The sequence below is a fragment of the Salvelinus sp. IW2-2015 genome, linkage group LG17 (genome assembly GCF_002910315.2).
Source record: "Salvelinus sp. IW2-2015 linkage group LG17, ASM291031v2, whole genome shotgun sequence".
Classification (NCBI taxonomy): domain Eukaryota; kingdom Metazoa; phylum Chordata; class Actinopteri; order Salmoniformes; family Salmonidae; genus Salvelinus; species Salvelinus sp. IW2-2015.
Window position 1 is genome coordinate 22,547,915 of NC_036857.1, and position 19,158 is coordinate 22,567,072.

At 40.4% G+C, this 19,158-nt stretch overlaps 2 protein-coding genes across 2 annotated transcripts; both read left to right on the plus strand.

The window, feature by feature from the left end:
• Positions 1-3,594: 3,594 nt before the first annotated feature.
• On the plus strand, positions 3,595-14,604 carry slc13a3 (Na(+)/dicarboxylate cotransporter 3). The gene is made up of 13 exons (XM_024006559.3): positions 3,595-3,772; positions 4,384-4,649; positions 4,846-5,009; positions 7,272-7,332; positions 7,443-7,622; positions 7,965-8,090; positions 8,287-8,379; positions 8,673-8,777; positions 8,897-8,994; positions 12,358-12,470; positions 12,695-12,856; positions 13,524-13,661; positions 13,777-14,604. Exons 1-13 carry the CDS (start codon positions 3,656-3,658, stop codon positions 13,960-13,962), a joined length of 1,809 nt encoding a protein of 602 aa, XP_023862327.1. The 5' UTR covers positions 3,595-3,655; the 3' UTR covers positions 13,963-14,604.
• Positions 14,605-16,724: 2,120 nt separating this feature from the next.
• Positions 16,725-18,777, plus strand: ocstamp (osteoclast stimulatory transmembrane protein). The gene is made up of 2 exons (XM_024005091.2): positions 16,725-17,798; positions 17,956-18,777. Exons 1-2 carry the CDS (start codon positions 16,725-16,727, stop codon positions 18,334-18,336), a joined length of 1,455 nt encoding a protein of 484 aa, XP_023860859.2. The 3' UTR covers positions 18,337-18,777.
• The last annotated feature ends 381 nt before the right edge of the window (positions 18,778-19,158 follow it).

The following is a 19,158-nucleotide window of genomic DNA, read 5'->3' on the forward strand; positions in this document are numbered from 1 at the left end:
GAGGGAGCTATTCCCGTGGGAGAGAAGCGATCCTGCCATTACCTTCTTTTGAGAAGTGCCAAAGCAGACAGTCGGTTGTCACTAGTTACCACAGCCACAAGATAAAAATTGACTATATCGTAAAAATGTGCTTTAGCACATTAGGGTTAGGCATAAGTTTAGCAGTGTGGTTAAGGTTAGTGTTAGGTTAAAAATCAGATTTTAAGAATATACATTTTAGAAGTAGGCAGGGTTTAGTCATAATTATGACTTTGTTTTTAAAACAAGTCAGTATTCAAGGTCCATCCATGTGTGAAGATGTCGGGAGATGACATGGAAACTGGCTACTAGGGGCAACAGTAAGCATCTGATTCCAAAGGTTGCAAGTTCAAATCCTGCAATAGAAAAACATTTTTGAAATTTTTGTTTTAAGCCTATCCAAACCTTAACAATTAGGAGTTAATGCCCAACCTTAAGATTTTGGAGTTAACACCTGAATTTCACCCTAACCTTAAAAGTTAATGCCTAAATGTAAACTTAAACACTTCGAAATTTGAAGTTAGAAACAACTTCGAAATTTTATGTTTGAGAAACATGGAGGAATGTCTAATTCTGACATGCGACTGTGAGAGCTAGTAGCTTAAATTTGTTATGCGGAGTGGAACAGGGAAACCCAAGAGCAGACTCAGATGAGGGGACTGGAATGAAGTAACCAAGGTATTTATTGAAACACAGCGGGAAGATGGAGTGCAGGCCAGGGGAAGCTCAGGCGGGTTGCAGGAAACCAGGTGCGGAGGCTGAGGCTGGAGCGAGAGGGGTTGGGACAGGGTAAGCAGGGCCGGAGGGGAATCCAAGGGAGCAGTAGAGCGGGGAATCCAGGACAGAGTAGCAGGATGAGGAGACGTGGGACTGGAGACAGGGACCAGAGTTAGAGTGAGGCAAGGAAAACAGGCACAACAGGATCTAAATCGTAACAAACGGCTAGAACCGTAGACTGACTGAGCAGAGATTACGATCTGGCAGTGTGGAAGTGACAGGACTGAGTATTTGTAGAGGTCTTGATTATGGAACAGGTTGCAGCTGGTGGAGATCTTCTCTGACTCCAGCACACCTGTCTCCACCCACACAATCACACACAGAGAAAGAGAGGGAGAGGGAGAGGGCACTGGGGGCGTGGCGGCAGATCAAGGAGACACAGGATGAGCAGTAGAGGTCGTGGCAGGAGCAGATGTAACAAAAGTAGGCCCACTCCACATCACTCCACATTGTCCCTGCAGATATATAATTTATGGTTAGGCCTATAGGAACATTTGGAGACCTCTGCTGCAGCCTCTTAAACCTTGTGTGTAGTAGTGGCACAGTACCCACAATTGCTAATAACCCATCTGCATCCACCCGCAATTGCTAACAACCCATCGGCATCCGCCAGCAATTGCTAATAACCCATCTGCATTCGCCCGCAATTGCTAATAACCCATCTGTACTTGCCCTACAATGTGATCAAGTGAAAATATGAGGCCTGTACCCGACTCTAACCGCTAATATTAGAAAATGCACTGTAGGCTACAGTCAGAGAAGGAGGAACGATTTTTTTTTTGACAGGGGGTACAATATTTTATTTTGCATGATTTAAATATGTTTCTCCTCATAATTTCTGACATTTTGGTAGGCTATTTCTTAATCAAATTGTCTATAATTAGATACATAGCAGTTTCTCTAGAAGACTAAATAAACCCTTGCACAGCAGAATAATGTCATAAATCGATAGAATGAATGCGTCAATCTAGTTGACATCGGTCAAGTTTTCTCTGTCATCTCTGCTTCATTTGCAGAACAAACGTTTAGGGACCGGGGAGAACATGCAACAACAACTAACAACAACAACAAAAAAACAAGAACGAATTTCTGTGCAAAATGTCCAAATGCCATCAGTTTGCCCGGTTGTAATGAAATATAAAGATGTGAAAACGACCCAACAGTTCGGGTTGGATGCATATTTTATGTGGTTGAAAAACGATCAGCTTTTATGATGCTGACAAAGACAGCACCTCTACAGACAGTATTTAAATGCCATTCGTATTCTCTCAAGATGCTGAACGAATTCAGTCATATTTCTCCACTCCTGTTGCAAAGACGAAATGTTGCCTACGTTTAGTAGGCCTATATAATTTTACTGCAAGAAATGCTTAATTCTGCAGGAGTTGATATTAAGGCTATGTGAGAGGTTATAGATCTACAGTCAGTGTCCAGATTTCAGTTTCCATTTAACCCATCTGAACAGTAGTCTTAAAAGTTCCCTTGACATACCATGCCTATTTGAAGTCCCCGTCTTGTGACTGTAGAATTTGTATAGTGCCTCACAATCATCACACATAACATAGCTGGCGATGCTATCATCCTCTTTCACCTTTCCCAAAAATATATTTTCTGTCACTCCCTTCTCTTTATTTTCAACTCTCCATTTCGCAGCTTTACTCTTATTGAATTAAACGCCGACAGTGTCCTTTTTGCCTTAGTGGATCTACGTTAACTTTTTCAGCCCGCTCACAAAAGCATTTGGCTATTGGCATGTGGGCTATTTGACGCGCCTACAGTTAGGCCCTAAAGTTTAGGCTTATGCACTAATGCCATATAGCCTAACATAAAAACCGCGTTGTAGCCTAAATATATCAATTGCACAATAATTATACATTCATAGATTTGTTTTAAGTATTGTCTTATCTTTATTTAACCTACACGCCACCCACCAACCTATACACCACCGACCCTTCATCCACACAATGTTGCATGACCATAAACCACCCACCGTGCGGGTATAACCCCGAGGACTGCGGGTTATGAGTCAAACGCGCATCACTAGTGTGTAGGCCTATGTGTGTGTGTGTGTCGGAGGGTTTGGGTAAAAAAAAGCAGAAGACAAATTTCCATCTCTATGGACTAATAAAAGAACATCTTATATATTGCGGCGTTGTGCGCGCAATTGTGGGAGCCGCCAACGAAATCACAAATGAACTGAAGTCACCTCTTTAACCAGCAAATGCAATAGGACATAGGCCTATCTTTCAATTATCTACAAAAAACAACTAGGCTACGTAAACTGTGTTTGGTTAAGTGTTACTGATTACAATAGTAGTCTCCATGTAGTCGGTCTTCATTTTTTCCCAAACGTATGAATTCTGCTTAAAGGTCCTGACATTTATGGCAGAGATGCATGTTGCTCTTATCCTTTAACTTCAAGCAAGGTCACTGGTTCAAGTCCCTACCCCCTTAAACACAGTTTTACATGTCTTACCTGTTTGGCCCCTACCCTTGTGGGATCCTCCATGGATGGGTTATAGGCTGTAAGATCACATGATGATTGACAGTTTTTGATTAACGTTGACATGGCATCTGTTTTGCAGGGAGGAACCAGACAACCAGACTGCTGGAGTGCTTTGCATTTAGGTTGCTATCAGTAAAACAAAATAAATCATCTGCCCGATGGGACAACCACAGAACAGGCTCAATTTGCGCACATCCACAATAACTTGAACAACGCGTTAGGAGTTAAACTGTAAGCCAATAGTTAAGCTTCTCCAAGAGTGCAAAAACAACAAAGTCAAGGTAATAAAAGAGATAGAGGCGTCAAGTTCTGCTCTAAAGCGTCACATAACGAGCTTTAACGCTCATATTCGACATGGAAATGGAAACCATATCAACATTCGCTAAGAAACTTTGGTGTGTCAAGAAACAACTTATTCTTTTCCTCACTCCACTTATTCTTCTCCCGTTACTTTTTGGGCTACCGGAAAAGGTACGTGGTTATTGGGAGATGCACAGATATTCTTACTGTAACCATTTCTTCCTCTAATTTACAAGAAGAAGTAGATTCAACTTTATAAGTTATACCTTAACCAAATTGCTAAACTATATCAAGCCTAAAACTGATATTATCATTAATATCCACACCTGCCTTTAATTTAAACCCGAACACCCTTTAACCTGATATCTGTTGGTCTTCACTGAAATTAGAATCAGGATCCTAAGAAGTGTCCCATTAGATTAAAACCTACAATTCTATACTTTTGATCTGTTTTAGGTTGATCATGTTATTCCAGTATATAGGACATGGCCCTGCTCCATCATATATCTAAAAACACAATCCTTACATCCATAACTTGGCTTTCCTCCATTCCCCCTCTTAATCATAACCATAGCCCAATCTGAGCCCTAACCCAATTACTAATAACTTCAAAGACTTCTTTATTTACAATTGCAAATCCAGTCACATAAAAAGTACATTCCTTGTACATTTGTCTTTCCACAGCATGATACAAACATGAATTACATAGATCACCTTTGTAAATGGTACAGTTGGCTTTTCCTCTTGAGTGTTCACCAACATGTCTCTGTTATGTTTTGCAGGAGGGGAAATGTCTGTACGTGGTGCTTCTAATGGCTGTGTTCTGGTGCACAGAGACACTTCCCTTAGCTGTCACTGCCATGCTACCTGTTTGCCTCTTTCCAACCATGGGAATTCTTCCATCCAAAAAAGTCTGCCCTCAGTACTTCCTCGATACCAATTTTCTCTTTCTCAGTGGTCTTGTTATGGCATCAGCTATTGAGGAATGGGGTCTGCATCGCAGAATAGCTCTGAAAGTTCTTAAGATTGTTGGAGTCAAACCAGCCTGGTGAGAAGACTATATCGCCATATACAACAGTAATAAATTAATCATAATTTATATTTTGGGATTCTTTTCCATTATCTTATATGAATGCCCTGCATATGGCAAAATATAGCCTACATAATCATATTATCAGAAATATTAAATGTATTGATGTGTCACTCCACTTACTCCTGACCCATGTGTACATCTCTCTGTGCAGGTTGATTTTGGGAATGATGATCACCTCTGCCTTCCTGTCCATGTGGCTCAGTAACACCGCAACAACGGCCATGATGCTTCCCATTGCTAACGCCATCCTGGAGAGTCTCTTTGGAGACCTGGCCACTCTGAAGGAAAACTGTAAGGTGAAAGACGAGACAGAGGGTGAGTTGCTGTGTAGGGTTTCTCCAACTGTCCCATATACACTACCGGTCAAAAGTTTTAGAACACCTACTCATTTAATGTTTTTTCTTTATGTTTACTATTTTCTACATTGTAGAATAATAGTGAAGACCTCAAAACTATGAAATAACACGTATGGAATTATGTAGTAACCAAAAAAGTGTTAAACAAATCAAAATATATTTTATATTTGAGATTCTTCAAATAGACACTCTTTGCCTTGATGACAGCTTTAAACACTTTTGGCATTTTCTCAACCAGCTTCATGAGGTAGTCACCTGGAATGCATTTCATTTAACAGGTGTGCATTGTTAAAAGTTCCTTTGTGGAATTTCTTTCCTTCTTAATGCATTTGAGCCAATCAGTTGTGTTGTGACAAGGTATGGGGTATACAGAGATAGCCCAATTTGGTAAAAGACCAAGTCCATATTATGGCAAGAACAGCTCAAATAAGCAAAGATAAATGACAGTACATCATTACTTTAAGACATAAAGGTCAGTCAATACGGAAAATTTCAAGAAAGTTTCTTCAAGTGCAGTCGCAAAACCCATCAAGCGCTATGATGAAACTGGCTCTCATTAGGATTGCCATAGGAATGGAAGACCCAAAGTTACCTCTGCTGCAGAGAATAAGTTCATTTGAGTTACCAGCCTCAGAAACTGCAGCCCAAATAAATGCTTCACAGAATTCAAGTAACAGACACATCTCAACATCAGCTGTTCAGAGGAGACTGGGTGAATCAGGCCTTCATGGTCAAATTGCTACAAAGAAACCACTACTAAAGAACACCATTAAGAAGAAGAGACTCCCTTGGGCCAAGAAACACGAGCAATGGACATTAGAGCAGTGGAAATTTGTCCTTTGTTCTGAAGTCCAAATTGAAGATCTTTGGTTCCAACCGCTGTGTCTTTGTGAGACGTGATGTGGGTGAACGGATTATCTCTGCATGTGTATTTCCCACCCTAAAGCATGCAGGAGGAGGTGTTATGGTGTGTGATTTTTTTGCTGGTGACACTGTCTGTGATTTATTTAGAATTCAAGGCACACTTAACCAGCATGGCTACCACAGCATTCTGCAGCGATACGCCATCCCATCTGGTTTGGGCTTAGTGGTACTATCATTTGTTTTTCAACAGGACAATGACCAAACACATCTCCAGGCTGTGTAAGGTCTATTTGACCAAGAAGGAGAGTGATGGAGTGCTGACTCAGATGTCCTGGCCTCCACAATCCCCCGACCTCAAACATATTGAGATGGTTTGGGTTGAGTCGGACCGCAGAGTGAAGGAAAAGCAGCCAACAAGTGCTCAGCATATGTGGGAACTCCTTCAAGACTGTTGGAAAAGCATTCCAGGTGAAGCTGGTTGAGAGAATGCCAAGAGTTGCCAAGAGTTTGCAAAGCTGTCATCAAGGCAAAGGGTGGCTACTTTGAAGAATCTCAGATATAAAACACTTTTTTGGTGACTACATAATTCCATATGTGTTATTTCATAGTTTTGATGTCTTCACTATTATTATACAATGTATAAAATGGTAAAATAAAGAAAAACCCTTGAAAGAGTAGGTGTACAAAAACTTTTGACCGGTAGTGTACATCGAGTGAAAAGATAAAAAATATTAAGTAGCCAAGACAGGACAAATCTTTTTTTTTCGACACTGTAATGCAAATTGTTTGTAGTGCTTACAAAAACAAACATACTATACTTCAACTTTCTAAAGCTAAGAGTGATATTTCCACACTTAAACTGTAATAGGTAATTGAAGGTGTGGACTTTTTTACAACTACCTGTTCTATCACATTGCCTTCGATGCACGACATGTCAATATTCAACTGATAATTGATTAAACATATTAGCCACCTTTCAAGTCATATATTAAATATGACAAAGGCCTAAAGACAACCTACTTAGAGAACTGTAACTCACAGGCTTTGATGAGAAATGTTTAAATATCTCTGTTATAGCTTGTCTCATTCATTCTATAGCTATGGATATTGTAGCATCACAGTAATTGGTTCATGGGAAACTTGTTGATTCTCAGCAGAGGCCGTTTAAAAAAAAAATATTTAGCTTTTATTTACACTTAGATGACCCCCTAAATCGCGTTCAAATTGGTCTTCAATATGGAATTGTTATGACATCTAAGCCTGTCCTTAAAAAATATATATTTTGTAATTTGTCACCGCAGAGTAAACAATGGAGAGAATAACCCTAACACAACCTGTTCACTTCAACATCCATCAGGTCAAGCACGAGTAAAGCTGCATGCACTGCCCTCTGAAAAACAGATATTGGCTATAGACGGGTAAGAAAGCAAACATAAACAAACTGAACAATTGAAGCTCTCATGTTGTTAGAATAGGATTCATGGTTATCGTGTAGCTTTTACTAATGTTGGTATAATTATATCTTAAGACCTGATCGGATGGAGCGTTCAGATGGGAGTACTGCAGAGGAGATCAGGACAGAGTCAGAGTACCAGATGAAGGTGTGGAAAGGCTTCCTGATATGTATCCCGTACGCTGCCAGTATCGGAGGGACTGCCACCCTGACAGGCACTGCACCAAACCTCATCCTCATTGGACAACTTAAGAGGTACTCAAGTTGAAGATTTGGCTGATCTCACTTTCTCCTACTGCATCTGAACATACCCTCTCATAGACCTCACAGGCCCATCAGATAGAGCAATAATAATCTGTAAGGTGAGGGTTTTGTACAACATACAAACTTTTAACCATTATGAAAAAAGATGAGACAAGTGACACAGGTACTGGGATGTTTCAGACATTGTAGAACTTCAGACGTCCCTCTTAAAGGCCTGTTAGGATTTAACTGGCAAATAGCTGGGTACGAATAACATGTTACATTAAGACTATAAAATACTACTTTTTTCATGTTTGCTGTACCGTTTTTGACAGTTGCTTCTTTGTGTTCTAGTTACTTCCCCGAGTGCGACTTGATCAATTTTGGCTCTTGGTTTGCATTCGCATTTCCTCTCATGGTGTTCTTCCTCATCTTGGGATGGCTATGGATTTCTTTCCTCTACGGGGGCTTGAATACACGGTATGATGGTGAAATCAGATCTAAGTACAGCACCTCATCAGTGTAATATAAAAATGTGACCATAGATGACTACATGTGGCAGTCTGGTAGAGTTATAGGATTTTTTACTGTACACTTTTTGAAGTAGTATGGAGTAATACATTCTTCTACCTGTCAGATATTTCCACATTATTTTCATACTATTTTTTGTGGTCAGGTTGTGTGTGAAGAAACAGGACGAAAGAGCACAAGCAGAGGCGAAGGCTGAGGCCGTGATTGATGAAGACTACAGAAAACTAGGCCCCATAAAGTAAGGACATATCTCTAGACTAAATCACAGGCAACATGCTCCAGTCTTAAATCATGCCCTACACCAGGGGTGGCTAATTCTAGTTTAGGAGGGACACATTGTGCACATGTTTTAGATTGTTTATTTCAATCAGTGTGTTAATGCTGTGATGGAACAAAATGCCTGCTGCAGCCCTCCAGGACTAAAGATGACTACCTTTGTTCTAGACCCTACCCTTGTTCTAGACCCTCTGGACTATATGTTGGTGGTAATGTAGAATTCCTTAGACAATAATTTCCTATCTTCCATTTTAGTTTTGCAGAAGGAGCCATCGCATTCTTTTTCATTTTGTTTGCCGTTCTCCTGTTTACAAGAGATCCTAAATTTGTAACTGGATGGTCAACGTTTTTCAACAAAGGGTAAGAGAGACAAGCTGACAATCCACTGCCCGTTAACTAGGAAATGTCTGTATAATTCACTGGAGGCTTGAGGAAACCAGCTGCTTCATTCCTCTTCTTTGATTCTCTTCCTCCTGCAGGTATGTCTCAGATGCGACCACTGGAGTGATCATTGTGTCAATCCTATTCTTCTTCCCTTCCCAAAAGCCCTCTCTTAGCTGGTGGTTTGATTCTCAAGGTCAGTACCAGAAAGGATATGTCCCAAATAATGAGAAATACATTTTTAGAATATGTAGATTGAAAATACCACTGTTTTAAATCATACAGCCTTTCTGTACTGATATAAAGAAAACTGTATATTTTCAAATCAAAAGATTAGATGGAGTGAAGCAGCTGTATACATTGCATTCGGAAAGAATTCAGATCCCTTGACTTTTTTCCACATTTTGTTAGGTTACAGCCTTATTCCAAAATTGATTAAATAGTTCAATCTACACATAATATCCCATCATAACAAAACAGAAACAGGTTTTTAGCCATTTTTGCAAAAAATGAAATATCAAATTTACATAAGTATTCAGACCCTTTACTCAGTACTTTGTTGAAGTACCTTAGGCAGCGATTGCAGCCTCGAGTCTTCTTGGGTATGATGCTACAAGCTTGGCACACCTGTATTTGGGGAGTTTCTCCCATTCTTCTCTGTTTCCTCTCAAGCTCTGTCAGTTTGGATGGGGAGCGTCGCTGCACAGCTATTTTCAGGTCTTTCCAGAGATGTTCGATCGGGTTCAAGTCCGGGCTCTGGCTGGGCCACTCAAGGACATTCAGAGACTTGTCCCCGAAGCCACTCCTACGTTGCCTTGTCTGTGTACTTAGGGTCGTTGTCCAGTTGTATGGTGAACCTGAGGTCCTGAGCGCTCTGGAGCAGGTTTTCATCAAGGATCTCTCTGTACTTTTCTCCATTCATCTTTCCCTTGATCTTGACTAGTCTCCCAGTCCCTGCCACTGAAAAACATCCTCACAGCATGATGCTGCCACCACCATGCTTCACCGTAGGGATGGTGCCAGGTTTCCTCCAGACGTGACGCTTGGCATTCATGCCAAAGAGTTCAATCTTGGTTTCATTACACTAGAGAATCTTGTTTCTCATGGTCTGAGGTGCCTTTAAGTGCCTTTTGGCAAACTCCAACCCAGCTGTCATGTGCCTTTTACTGAGGAGTTGGTTCCGTCCGGCCACTCTACCAAAAGGCTTGATTGGTGGAGTGCTGCAGAGATGGTTGTCCTTCTGGAAGGTTCTCCCATCTCCACAGAGGAACTCTGGAGCTCTGTCAGAGTTTTTTTGCTCTGACATGCACTGTCAACTGTGGGACCTTATATAAACAGGTGTGTGCCTTTCCAAATCATGTCCAATCAATTTAATTTACCACAGGTGGACTCCAATCAAGTTGTAGAAACATCTCAAGGATGATCAATGGAAACAGGATGCACCAGAGCTCAATTTCAAATCTTATAGCAAAGGGTTCTGAATACTTATGTAAATAAGTACATTTTTAATACTAAACTGTTTTCTCCTTGTCATTATGGGGTATTTTGTGTAGATTGAGGAGTATTTTATTTAATACATTTTAGAATAAGGCTGTAACGTAACAAAATGTGAAAAAAGGGAAGGAGTCTGGATACTTTCCAAATGCACTGTAGATGCACTGTAGATGCACTGTAGATGCTCTGTAGATGCACTGTAGATGCTCTGTAGATGCACTATAGATGCTCTGTAGATGCACTGTAGATGCTCTGTAGATGCACTGTAGATGCTCTGTAGATGGGCACTGTAGATCCACTGTAGATGCACGTAGATGCACTGTAGATGCACTGTAGATGCTCTGTAGATCCACTGTAGATGCACTGTAGATGCACTGTAGATGCCTGTAGATCCACTGTAGATCCACTGTAGATGCACTTAGATGCACTGTAGATGCACTAGTTAGATGCACTGTAGATGCACTGTAGATGCTCTGTAGATGCACTGTAGATGCTCTGTAGATGCACTGTAGATGCTCTGTAGATGCACTGTAGATGCTCTGTAGATGCACTGTAGATCCACTGTAGATGCACTGTAGATGCACTGTAGATCTGGGTTTTTAAAGTCACATTATTATTCAGTCATGCCTCACCAGACATATATTACAGTAACATTGACTCCTATTAAGGCAGAATATTTTAATTAATTTCATTAATCCATTTCTGAAGCAGAACTTGTATTGGCTCTGTTGTAAGGTACTGTAAATAACCTGAGGAATGTTAATGACGTAGATTAGTGAGTCTGAGCAGAGTCCCGTCGTGAGGTAAGACTGTCGCCCCTTATTATTAATCCCTCAAAAATGTGTTGCCACACTTTGGTTTGCTCTGTGTACTTTGCTCTGTGTTCACCCACTGGTTTAACATAGCACACAACTTCTTATGCAACAGAAGTACCAGTTTTCATTTTCTACCCTCATATTTTTCCAGCGAGACTAGAATATGTATATGTTTGACATTGAGCTCTTTAATGTTCTTTATTAAAAACTATTTTGAGTAGATATGTTAAGAATTTGCCTGTGAAATAATAGTTATCTTTCCGTCAGTTCACTCTTTACAACAAAAGCGCATCTCCCCATAGTGATGTTGTACCTCGTTCCCTCCCTTCAGGGAACAGTAGTTATATTCAGAACTTTATGTTTTGCCGGGCAAAACATTTAACTTATTGACAAATGAAAAATGTCCAGCAGAGCGGTACCCGAGACAGAAACAAAACCCCAACCAGCCTTATTTTGTCCCCTAAGTGGGTCCTCAGATCCTCAAAAGGTTCTACAGCTGCATCAAGAGCATCCTGATGGGTTGCATCACTGCCTGGTATGGCAACTGCTCGGCCTCCGACCGCACGACACTGCAGAGGGTACTGCGTACGGCCCAGCACATCACTGGGGCCAAGCTTCCTGCCATCCACGACCTCTATACTAGGCTGTGTCAGAGGAAGGCCCTAAAAATTGTCAAAGACTCCAGCCACCCTAGTCATAGACTGTTCTCTCTGCTACCGCACGGCAAGCGGTACCGGAGCGCCAAGCCATAAGACTCCTGAACATCTAATCAAATGGCTACCCAGACTATTTGCATTCCCCCCCCACTCCCTCTCTTTTACGCTGCTGCTACTATCTATTTTTATCTATGCATAGTCACTTTAATAACTCTACCTACATGTACATATTACCTCAATTACCTCAACTAACCGGTGCCACCGCACATTGACTCTGTACCGGTGCCCCCTGTATATAGCCTCGCTACTGTTATTTTACTGCTGCTCTTTAATTATTTGTTACTTTTATTTTTTTATTTAATCTGCATTGTTGGTTAACAGTTTATAAATCTACACCTGTTGTATTTGGCGCATATGACAAATCAAATTTGATTTGATAACCGTTACTTTGACCCCTAACCCCTAGCTGCAGCTCTTTCTTTATTGCCTCTTTTCAAAGCCCCTTGCAGGTTAGATATTCTGATATTTCAGTGGTTGACCTGGATTTGTCTGTTGGGCAGAGGTCGATTTCATACCCTGTCATGTTTTCCACAGCACCAAATACTCCATATGTTCCTCTCCTATCATGGAAGAAAGCACAGGAATGTGTCCCATGGAATATCATTCTGTTGCTGGGTGGAGGCTTTGCCATGGCCAAGGGATGTGAGGTAAAACCATATCATTTACATATAGAATCATTAAGCCTTATGATCTCTATGGGTAAACCCCTTTCATGTTTAATGGTGCACACCATAGATATGAAATCCCTTTAACTCACATTCTCATTTGTGTACATTCTAATAGCTGTTGTGTGGTGATTTCTATACTTTTTGACCTATTTCTGCTACTACTGAGTCAAGGACTGTCTTGATGCTCTGTCCCTGTGGTGTAGGAGTCAGGACTGGCGGCGTGGATAGGAGCCTACCTCCAGCCTATTGCCCAGGTCCCCCCTGCTGTGGCCGTCATGTTCATCACAGCTTTCCTGGCCTGCTTCACAGAGTTCGCCAGCAATACCGCCACCATTATCATATTCCTGCCCGTCATTGCTGAACTGGTGAGCTGTCATCTACCGTATGACATGACCACAACACTCAACATTTAGTTAGATGTTTCCATTATTAAGAATGAAGTACCCTGTGGGTATGAAGCGGTCGACTAGAAAACACTCAATTTGAAGAAAGGCGTATTTTGTGTGTAGTATTTTTGAATACCCATGTGAACTACCATAAAGCCTTGAACTCCACTGTATTACTAATAGATAATGGGGAAGTTGATGCTCTCTACTTTAATCTCCCACAGCAATTTACTTTTTTACTGTTTGTCATGGGGTTAACAGATTTGTCAGTGTAGCACCATGGCTGTTTGGTCTGTTGGACATTAACTACAGTTATCAGTAACCAGTTGTCTTCGTCTGTCTGTGCCAATGTCTTACAGTGTTGTTAAATCTAAGCAATAGTATCACCCACCCAGTATCATCCAGTATCACCATGACAAGTGCACCCTAGTTACTTATCTTCAGCGACATTTCTAAGCCAAATACGTTACTAAGAATTTGGAATATCGTTGCCACTTATTGAATGCGATGTGGATTCATACACTCTTTGTTCATTTGTGTTACTTGTGTTAATCTGCAAAAAACTGTTTCAAAGTAGTATTATTCTCCATTAACACAATATTTCTGCAAAATAATATCAATGACTGTGTTTGTCTCCCCTCTACAGGCTATGTTTGTCAAGGTGAATCCTCTTTACTTCATGATACCTGCGACAACAGGATGTTCATTTGCCTTCATGTTGCCAGTCTCCACCCCTCCCAACTCCATTGCCTTTGCATCTGGCCATCTTTTGGTGAAGGACATGGTAAGATCCTCACGCCAATATACTGTGTGACCATATTTCAGACTGTTCTTAAACTTAAACATACTCTATCCTAGTAGATAGATGATTTACATCTGTTTGGTTTCTCTATTCCCAGGTGAAAACGGGCTTTGTGATGAACATTTTGGGCATTTTATCAGTTTCTCTGGCCATGAACACTTGGGGTCGTGCCATGTTCAGTTTGGAGACTTATCCAGACTGGGCTCGTCCAGTCAACATGTCCAGTACTGTCACAGATATACAGTTCCCCCCCATCCCACCTTTCAACCTTACTAGTTTGTGATACACTGCATACCGTAGATCTGAAGCTTATCCAATACAAAGTATTACACGGTATTATATAGTAAATACTTGAGCAGCATTTCTGAATATGTACAAAAGTCAACTATAGATTTGGGGAGCATTAGCTGTTACTTTAAGTTATTTAGCCTATGGTGTGATGGCTATACCATGTTGCTAATGTACTGTACACTTCTAGATTTTGCCATTTGCCTACTGTATACTATATGAGTTTAGATTTTTTTTGTTCAGGCTCTCATTGTGCTCTACTTCCTCTGTCGTGTAGATTATACTAAGTTCTATCAGCTAATTTTCTTGCTTGTCACATGCCACGAACCCCTGGTCTCCCAGATGTGTCCAATGTTATGTCCTGGTTTGTTTTAGGTCCCCATGCCAAGTTTCCATTTGAAGTTAATTTGTTTGTGCAGGGCAGGGGGTGACAGAATAGACAGTGGTTGGTCTGTCTGTTGTTACATTCTCTTCCACAGTTATACAACAAGTCGTGTCGGACACCGTTTTTGTCCAGACACCGGTGATGTCTGTGTCATCATTCTGTCGCTATGCTTGCTGAAATGACTTGCATCTTAGTGACCTCTGCTGGTCAGTGTGCCACTTTGCGAGTGCCTGTCTCATTCGTCACTGTAACATTCCCTAGATAGTGTTTGTGAGGATAATCCTTATTGATTAGGGTGTTAGCAGTCTGCTTGATGATAATAGACCCAATCCATTTCATCACACTGAACGCTCATTCTCCAAGTCCGCCACCTACTAGTAAATCACACTTGAACTCGATCCCCCATTGATCTTTAGTTGTATAATCTGTGACTGTCTTGACGCACAACAGGAGTTTGTGAATTATTCATGAAAAATACTTACCTAGCCCATGGGGTCACTGGCTGCACATGTTTTAACACATTCTAAGTTACACACAGAAGGTCATTTTAACTTTTCATCATGTCTTTAAAATCCAGAAATCATGATTTTCTGATCTTATTTCATTTGAAGTAATCATTAGAAATGTGGTACGTGGAAATCTAATTAACAATTTTCTACCATAGTTTGTATTTTGTGTAGTACGTTTAGGTTTATCAATGCACATTTTGTAGCTTTGTTATTTTCTTCATACTGCTGTTGTACCAAATAAAACTCAACAGCAAATGTGTTCTTTTCTTTTTTCGTCAATCCATGGAATTGGTATATTTAGCTGATGTCAGTGAGCAGGCACCAACAGACATGCCACACAGTAATATATACTACAGAGCAACTCAAACCCTGAGATAATATTCAGACGGGGGCCATGCCACTATAGTCCTTTTTAGTTTTAATCATTGACCCAAGGTGACACAGCATAATATGTACTGGAATCAAGTCTCATTCAACAGCCTGATAGCACCACACAAGATACCCAATAAGCCAAATGAGGCAAACAAACAAGCGAACAACACATTTGAAAGAAGGTTGCATTGAAATTTGGTTGGAACACAATTTCTACATGTGTCTGGAACCAAGCAGTGATATTTTGGCCCCTGTGTCTCTAAAGAATGGTGAAGGGCTGTACATTCCTTATAGTGTCTATTTGGTGATGTAAAGTCCCAAGGTCTGGCACATGGTTAACTCAGCAGAACTCTGAAGTAGTTACTCAGTGTAAGAGAGGAAGGGTCATTGGTGGAGGCGCCAATAAATGAGACAAACTACAACAGAACACAATGACACTTTGTTAAAAAAGTAACACAGTACACACATTAAAAAGAAGAACTTGTTGGAAAAGGAACACAACATTTTGGAAAAGGAAGTTTGACAAGTCGTACCACAACATGAAACTGCTCAACCAATCAAATATACTTATTAATTGACTGTAATACAAAGGGAAATTAAAAAAGCCCCAGCTAAACATTTTATTTTGGAAAACTCGTACAATTGCTCACATGCTCATAGTTTCCCAGATCATAGCAATCCCCCCTCCTATTAGTCAGTAGTAGTATGACCTCGCACAGGGTTATGTTTCGACCTCTAAATAGTATACCACAATGCTCATATAGAACCTTTTAACTTACCAATACTTCCCTAAATGATTAGTCACCAAGTATTGCATGTTCCATCATGTGTTGATTTGTTATGCCTGTCAATGTCAGTGAGTGTGTGTCAGCATGTGAGTATGAGCAAGAGCCCTTCTGTCCCCTTTGGGAACCGTCTTACACATCTATGTGGCAGTGACTGTGTATGATAAGTTCCTGTATCAAACTTCACAGTTACCACCATCAGACAACTGTGTAACTTCACATGCACTGTTACCAAGGAGAATGAAGAGCATTACTGAATGCATGGGCTTTGGCTTTTCATTGAGGTAGGTGTTCATTTTCAGTCTTTTGAGTGAAAGAGACATTAGGTTACTGGACAGCTATTTATGAGATGATTTAAGGAATTAATGTAAAATGTATATTATTTTCACAGTGAATTGTGCTAGGCCCTTGTGAATTTAAGAAAGCTGGCTTATTAAAGTGTTAATTACACAATAATAAGCTATTCTGCTCTTGTAAAATGTTGATATTAAAACAATACATGATGATAGTCAGAATGGTGGATATTGCAGTTTGATCAAATTCACAGCCTAGTTAGAATACAGTTTAATTCTAAAATGTGTTTCATGTTTAGTCTATTCTAATAAGCCATTTACTTTATGTTCGTATTCTTACCTTATATTATTTCTTATTTTTGTTGCATTGTTGAGGAGCCTGCAAGTAAGCACTTAGTTTGATGGTGTATACCATGTGTATACTGTACATACAACTAATAAAACTTGAATTCACACAATCATTGGTTTTCAGGCAAGAACCTTGGGGTGCCATAAAGACCACTCTAGAGTATCTGTGGGATGTTTACTCAAAGCCGACCCAGGCTGCCAAGGAGGTCCTGACGTTACTTTCTATGTGTTTCATTATCGCCATGGTGACTGGTGGTCTCCTCTACCATTGGATGACAGAGATCCTGAGATATGACAGTGGTACTTCCAGCACTGCTGCCTGCATCTATAGCGTGGCCATCCTTTTCCTCTCGTTCCTCTGTCATCCTCTCCGTTGTGTGCTAACTATGATCTTGCCCACTCTGGGCACCAAACAGGGGCGCAAGCTGATCATTTCCACCTCTGTGATTGTGTTAGTGTTGAGCATCATCCTTAACATAACCGTTAACATGGGAGTGGTGATGCACGTTTTAAAGTGCACCTCTGAAGGTTTTGTCCACTCTCTTTTAAACTCATCTGAGCTGTTTCAAGAAGCAAAGAGAGATCTTGTTAGAGAGACTATCAAAGTGAAACAGGAAGAACTGAATATTGTTAACAGATTGAGGAAATTTGATCATTTTACACACATTGATGTGTCAAAGGTCAAAAATACATTTGTTACTGTAAGCAAGCAGATTGAGAGAGACTTTTCACGTGCCAATAAACTGCTGGAGGATTATAAACTTCTGTCAAACAGGATTCTGGCGGCCATCTTTCTAATCTACCTGATAGTTGAATCAGCCTACTACCTGAAGTCATATGTCATTTCAGTTAAGTTTGACAACGTTTACATCACAAGACAGTTGCTGCAAAAAGCATCTGATGATGGAATCCAGATAGAGCCAACTAACTTGAAAAATATGGTTAATTCCACAAGTTGTAAAATAACAAAACAGGAATTTACCAGATGTCTTGCTCCCATAGTAGTGGTGACTTTGTATTTAATTGTTATTATCTTCATAATGGTTTTGGATCACATTGTGTACCATCTAGTTACAGTGAGTGGGCCTTGGCTGCAGGATGTTCCAGCTACATCTGTCAGCATAGCTGTGAAATATAAGGTAGGTCAATATTGATACAGTACTTTTCTATATAAGGTCGTGCACATCACAGAACATAATGTGACATTATATAATGTGTAGCCTTGAGATCAATGATGATATAGAAATTGAATAACACAGTGGACAAATGGGGACTGGATTCTCTTTTCTCTGACAGATTCACCTGCGCTTTCCAGGTCTATGTATTATCCCAGCTATCTGTAGGGATACAGAACTGGCAAACTTCCACAAGCAGTATGACTGGACATTTAGCCCAGAGGCTTTACGCTGTGATATTGAGCCCTCTGCACCAGACCTGAGAGTTAGGGTCTTCCTGGGACTACTCTGTCTGGTGAGCTACATCATGGTGTTGCTGGAGGTCTACGCCAGGCGCATCCGCAGAAAAGTGTCTGCATCCTTCTTCAAAACGCAGGAGGAAAAAAGAATTAATTTCTTATTGAAGAAGATACAGGCGAAACAGGACACAAGAGAAAACAATATATTTTTCATCGAAGCTGTGAATGAGACCAGCGTTCACACAAACCAAAATGTAATTTGAAGCTTATCTTGCTGTCATTATATGTAGTTTAGGGAGACCTCTGCTTTTAATACGTTCACTGCTCCTCTTGAGTTATTGCCGTTATAATAGATTTATTTTAGAATTGGAGAAAACCTTCCTCAGTCTCCCCAGCAGTCAGCTGAGAGAATTTGTTGATTCGATTTGTCCATATTTTCAGATTGAACTGATTCTGCAATATACAAATGAAAAACATGGAATAAAAAATGTAACTTCAAAGTGATACAAGCATGCTTATCCCTGTGTTAAAATACAATTGATGAATTCAGTGCCAACATCCTGCTCTCCATGAGCCAAAGGGCCTGTTGAGAACAGGACAGGGCATCCTGTTACTGAGTCACAGTCATATGACCTTTCTCCTGGTCGTGGAGCACCCCTTTTACCCCCACACTGCCTCGTCTCAACAGCACTCATGAAACCATGTTTGTAGGCTTAAAGAAGAAATAAATACCATATAACAGATAATCACAAGCGTTTTCACTCAATGTTTTATATTGTGAAAGGTTGATGCTTTTAAAGAATTTGATAAAAATGGCTTTGAGTTCCCTTTTAAAATAAAACTACTTTTTACTCCATGTAAGGAACAGGACCGTTAATTACTTTGTTTCTTACTGCAAGGGAGAACTCCACAATCAACAGATGACTAGGTGACACCTAGCCCCACCAGGTGTCCCTAACACTAAGTGCATTTGAGAAGTTTTTATGGCACAAAAAGGCTATGAAAATACTCATAACAAGGAGCATAAAACAAACTCATTGAAAATCTGTGTCAACAAACTATTTGTCCAATTCAATTAATTAGAC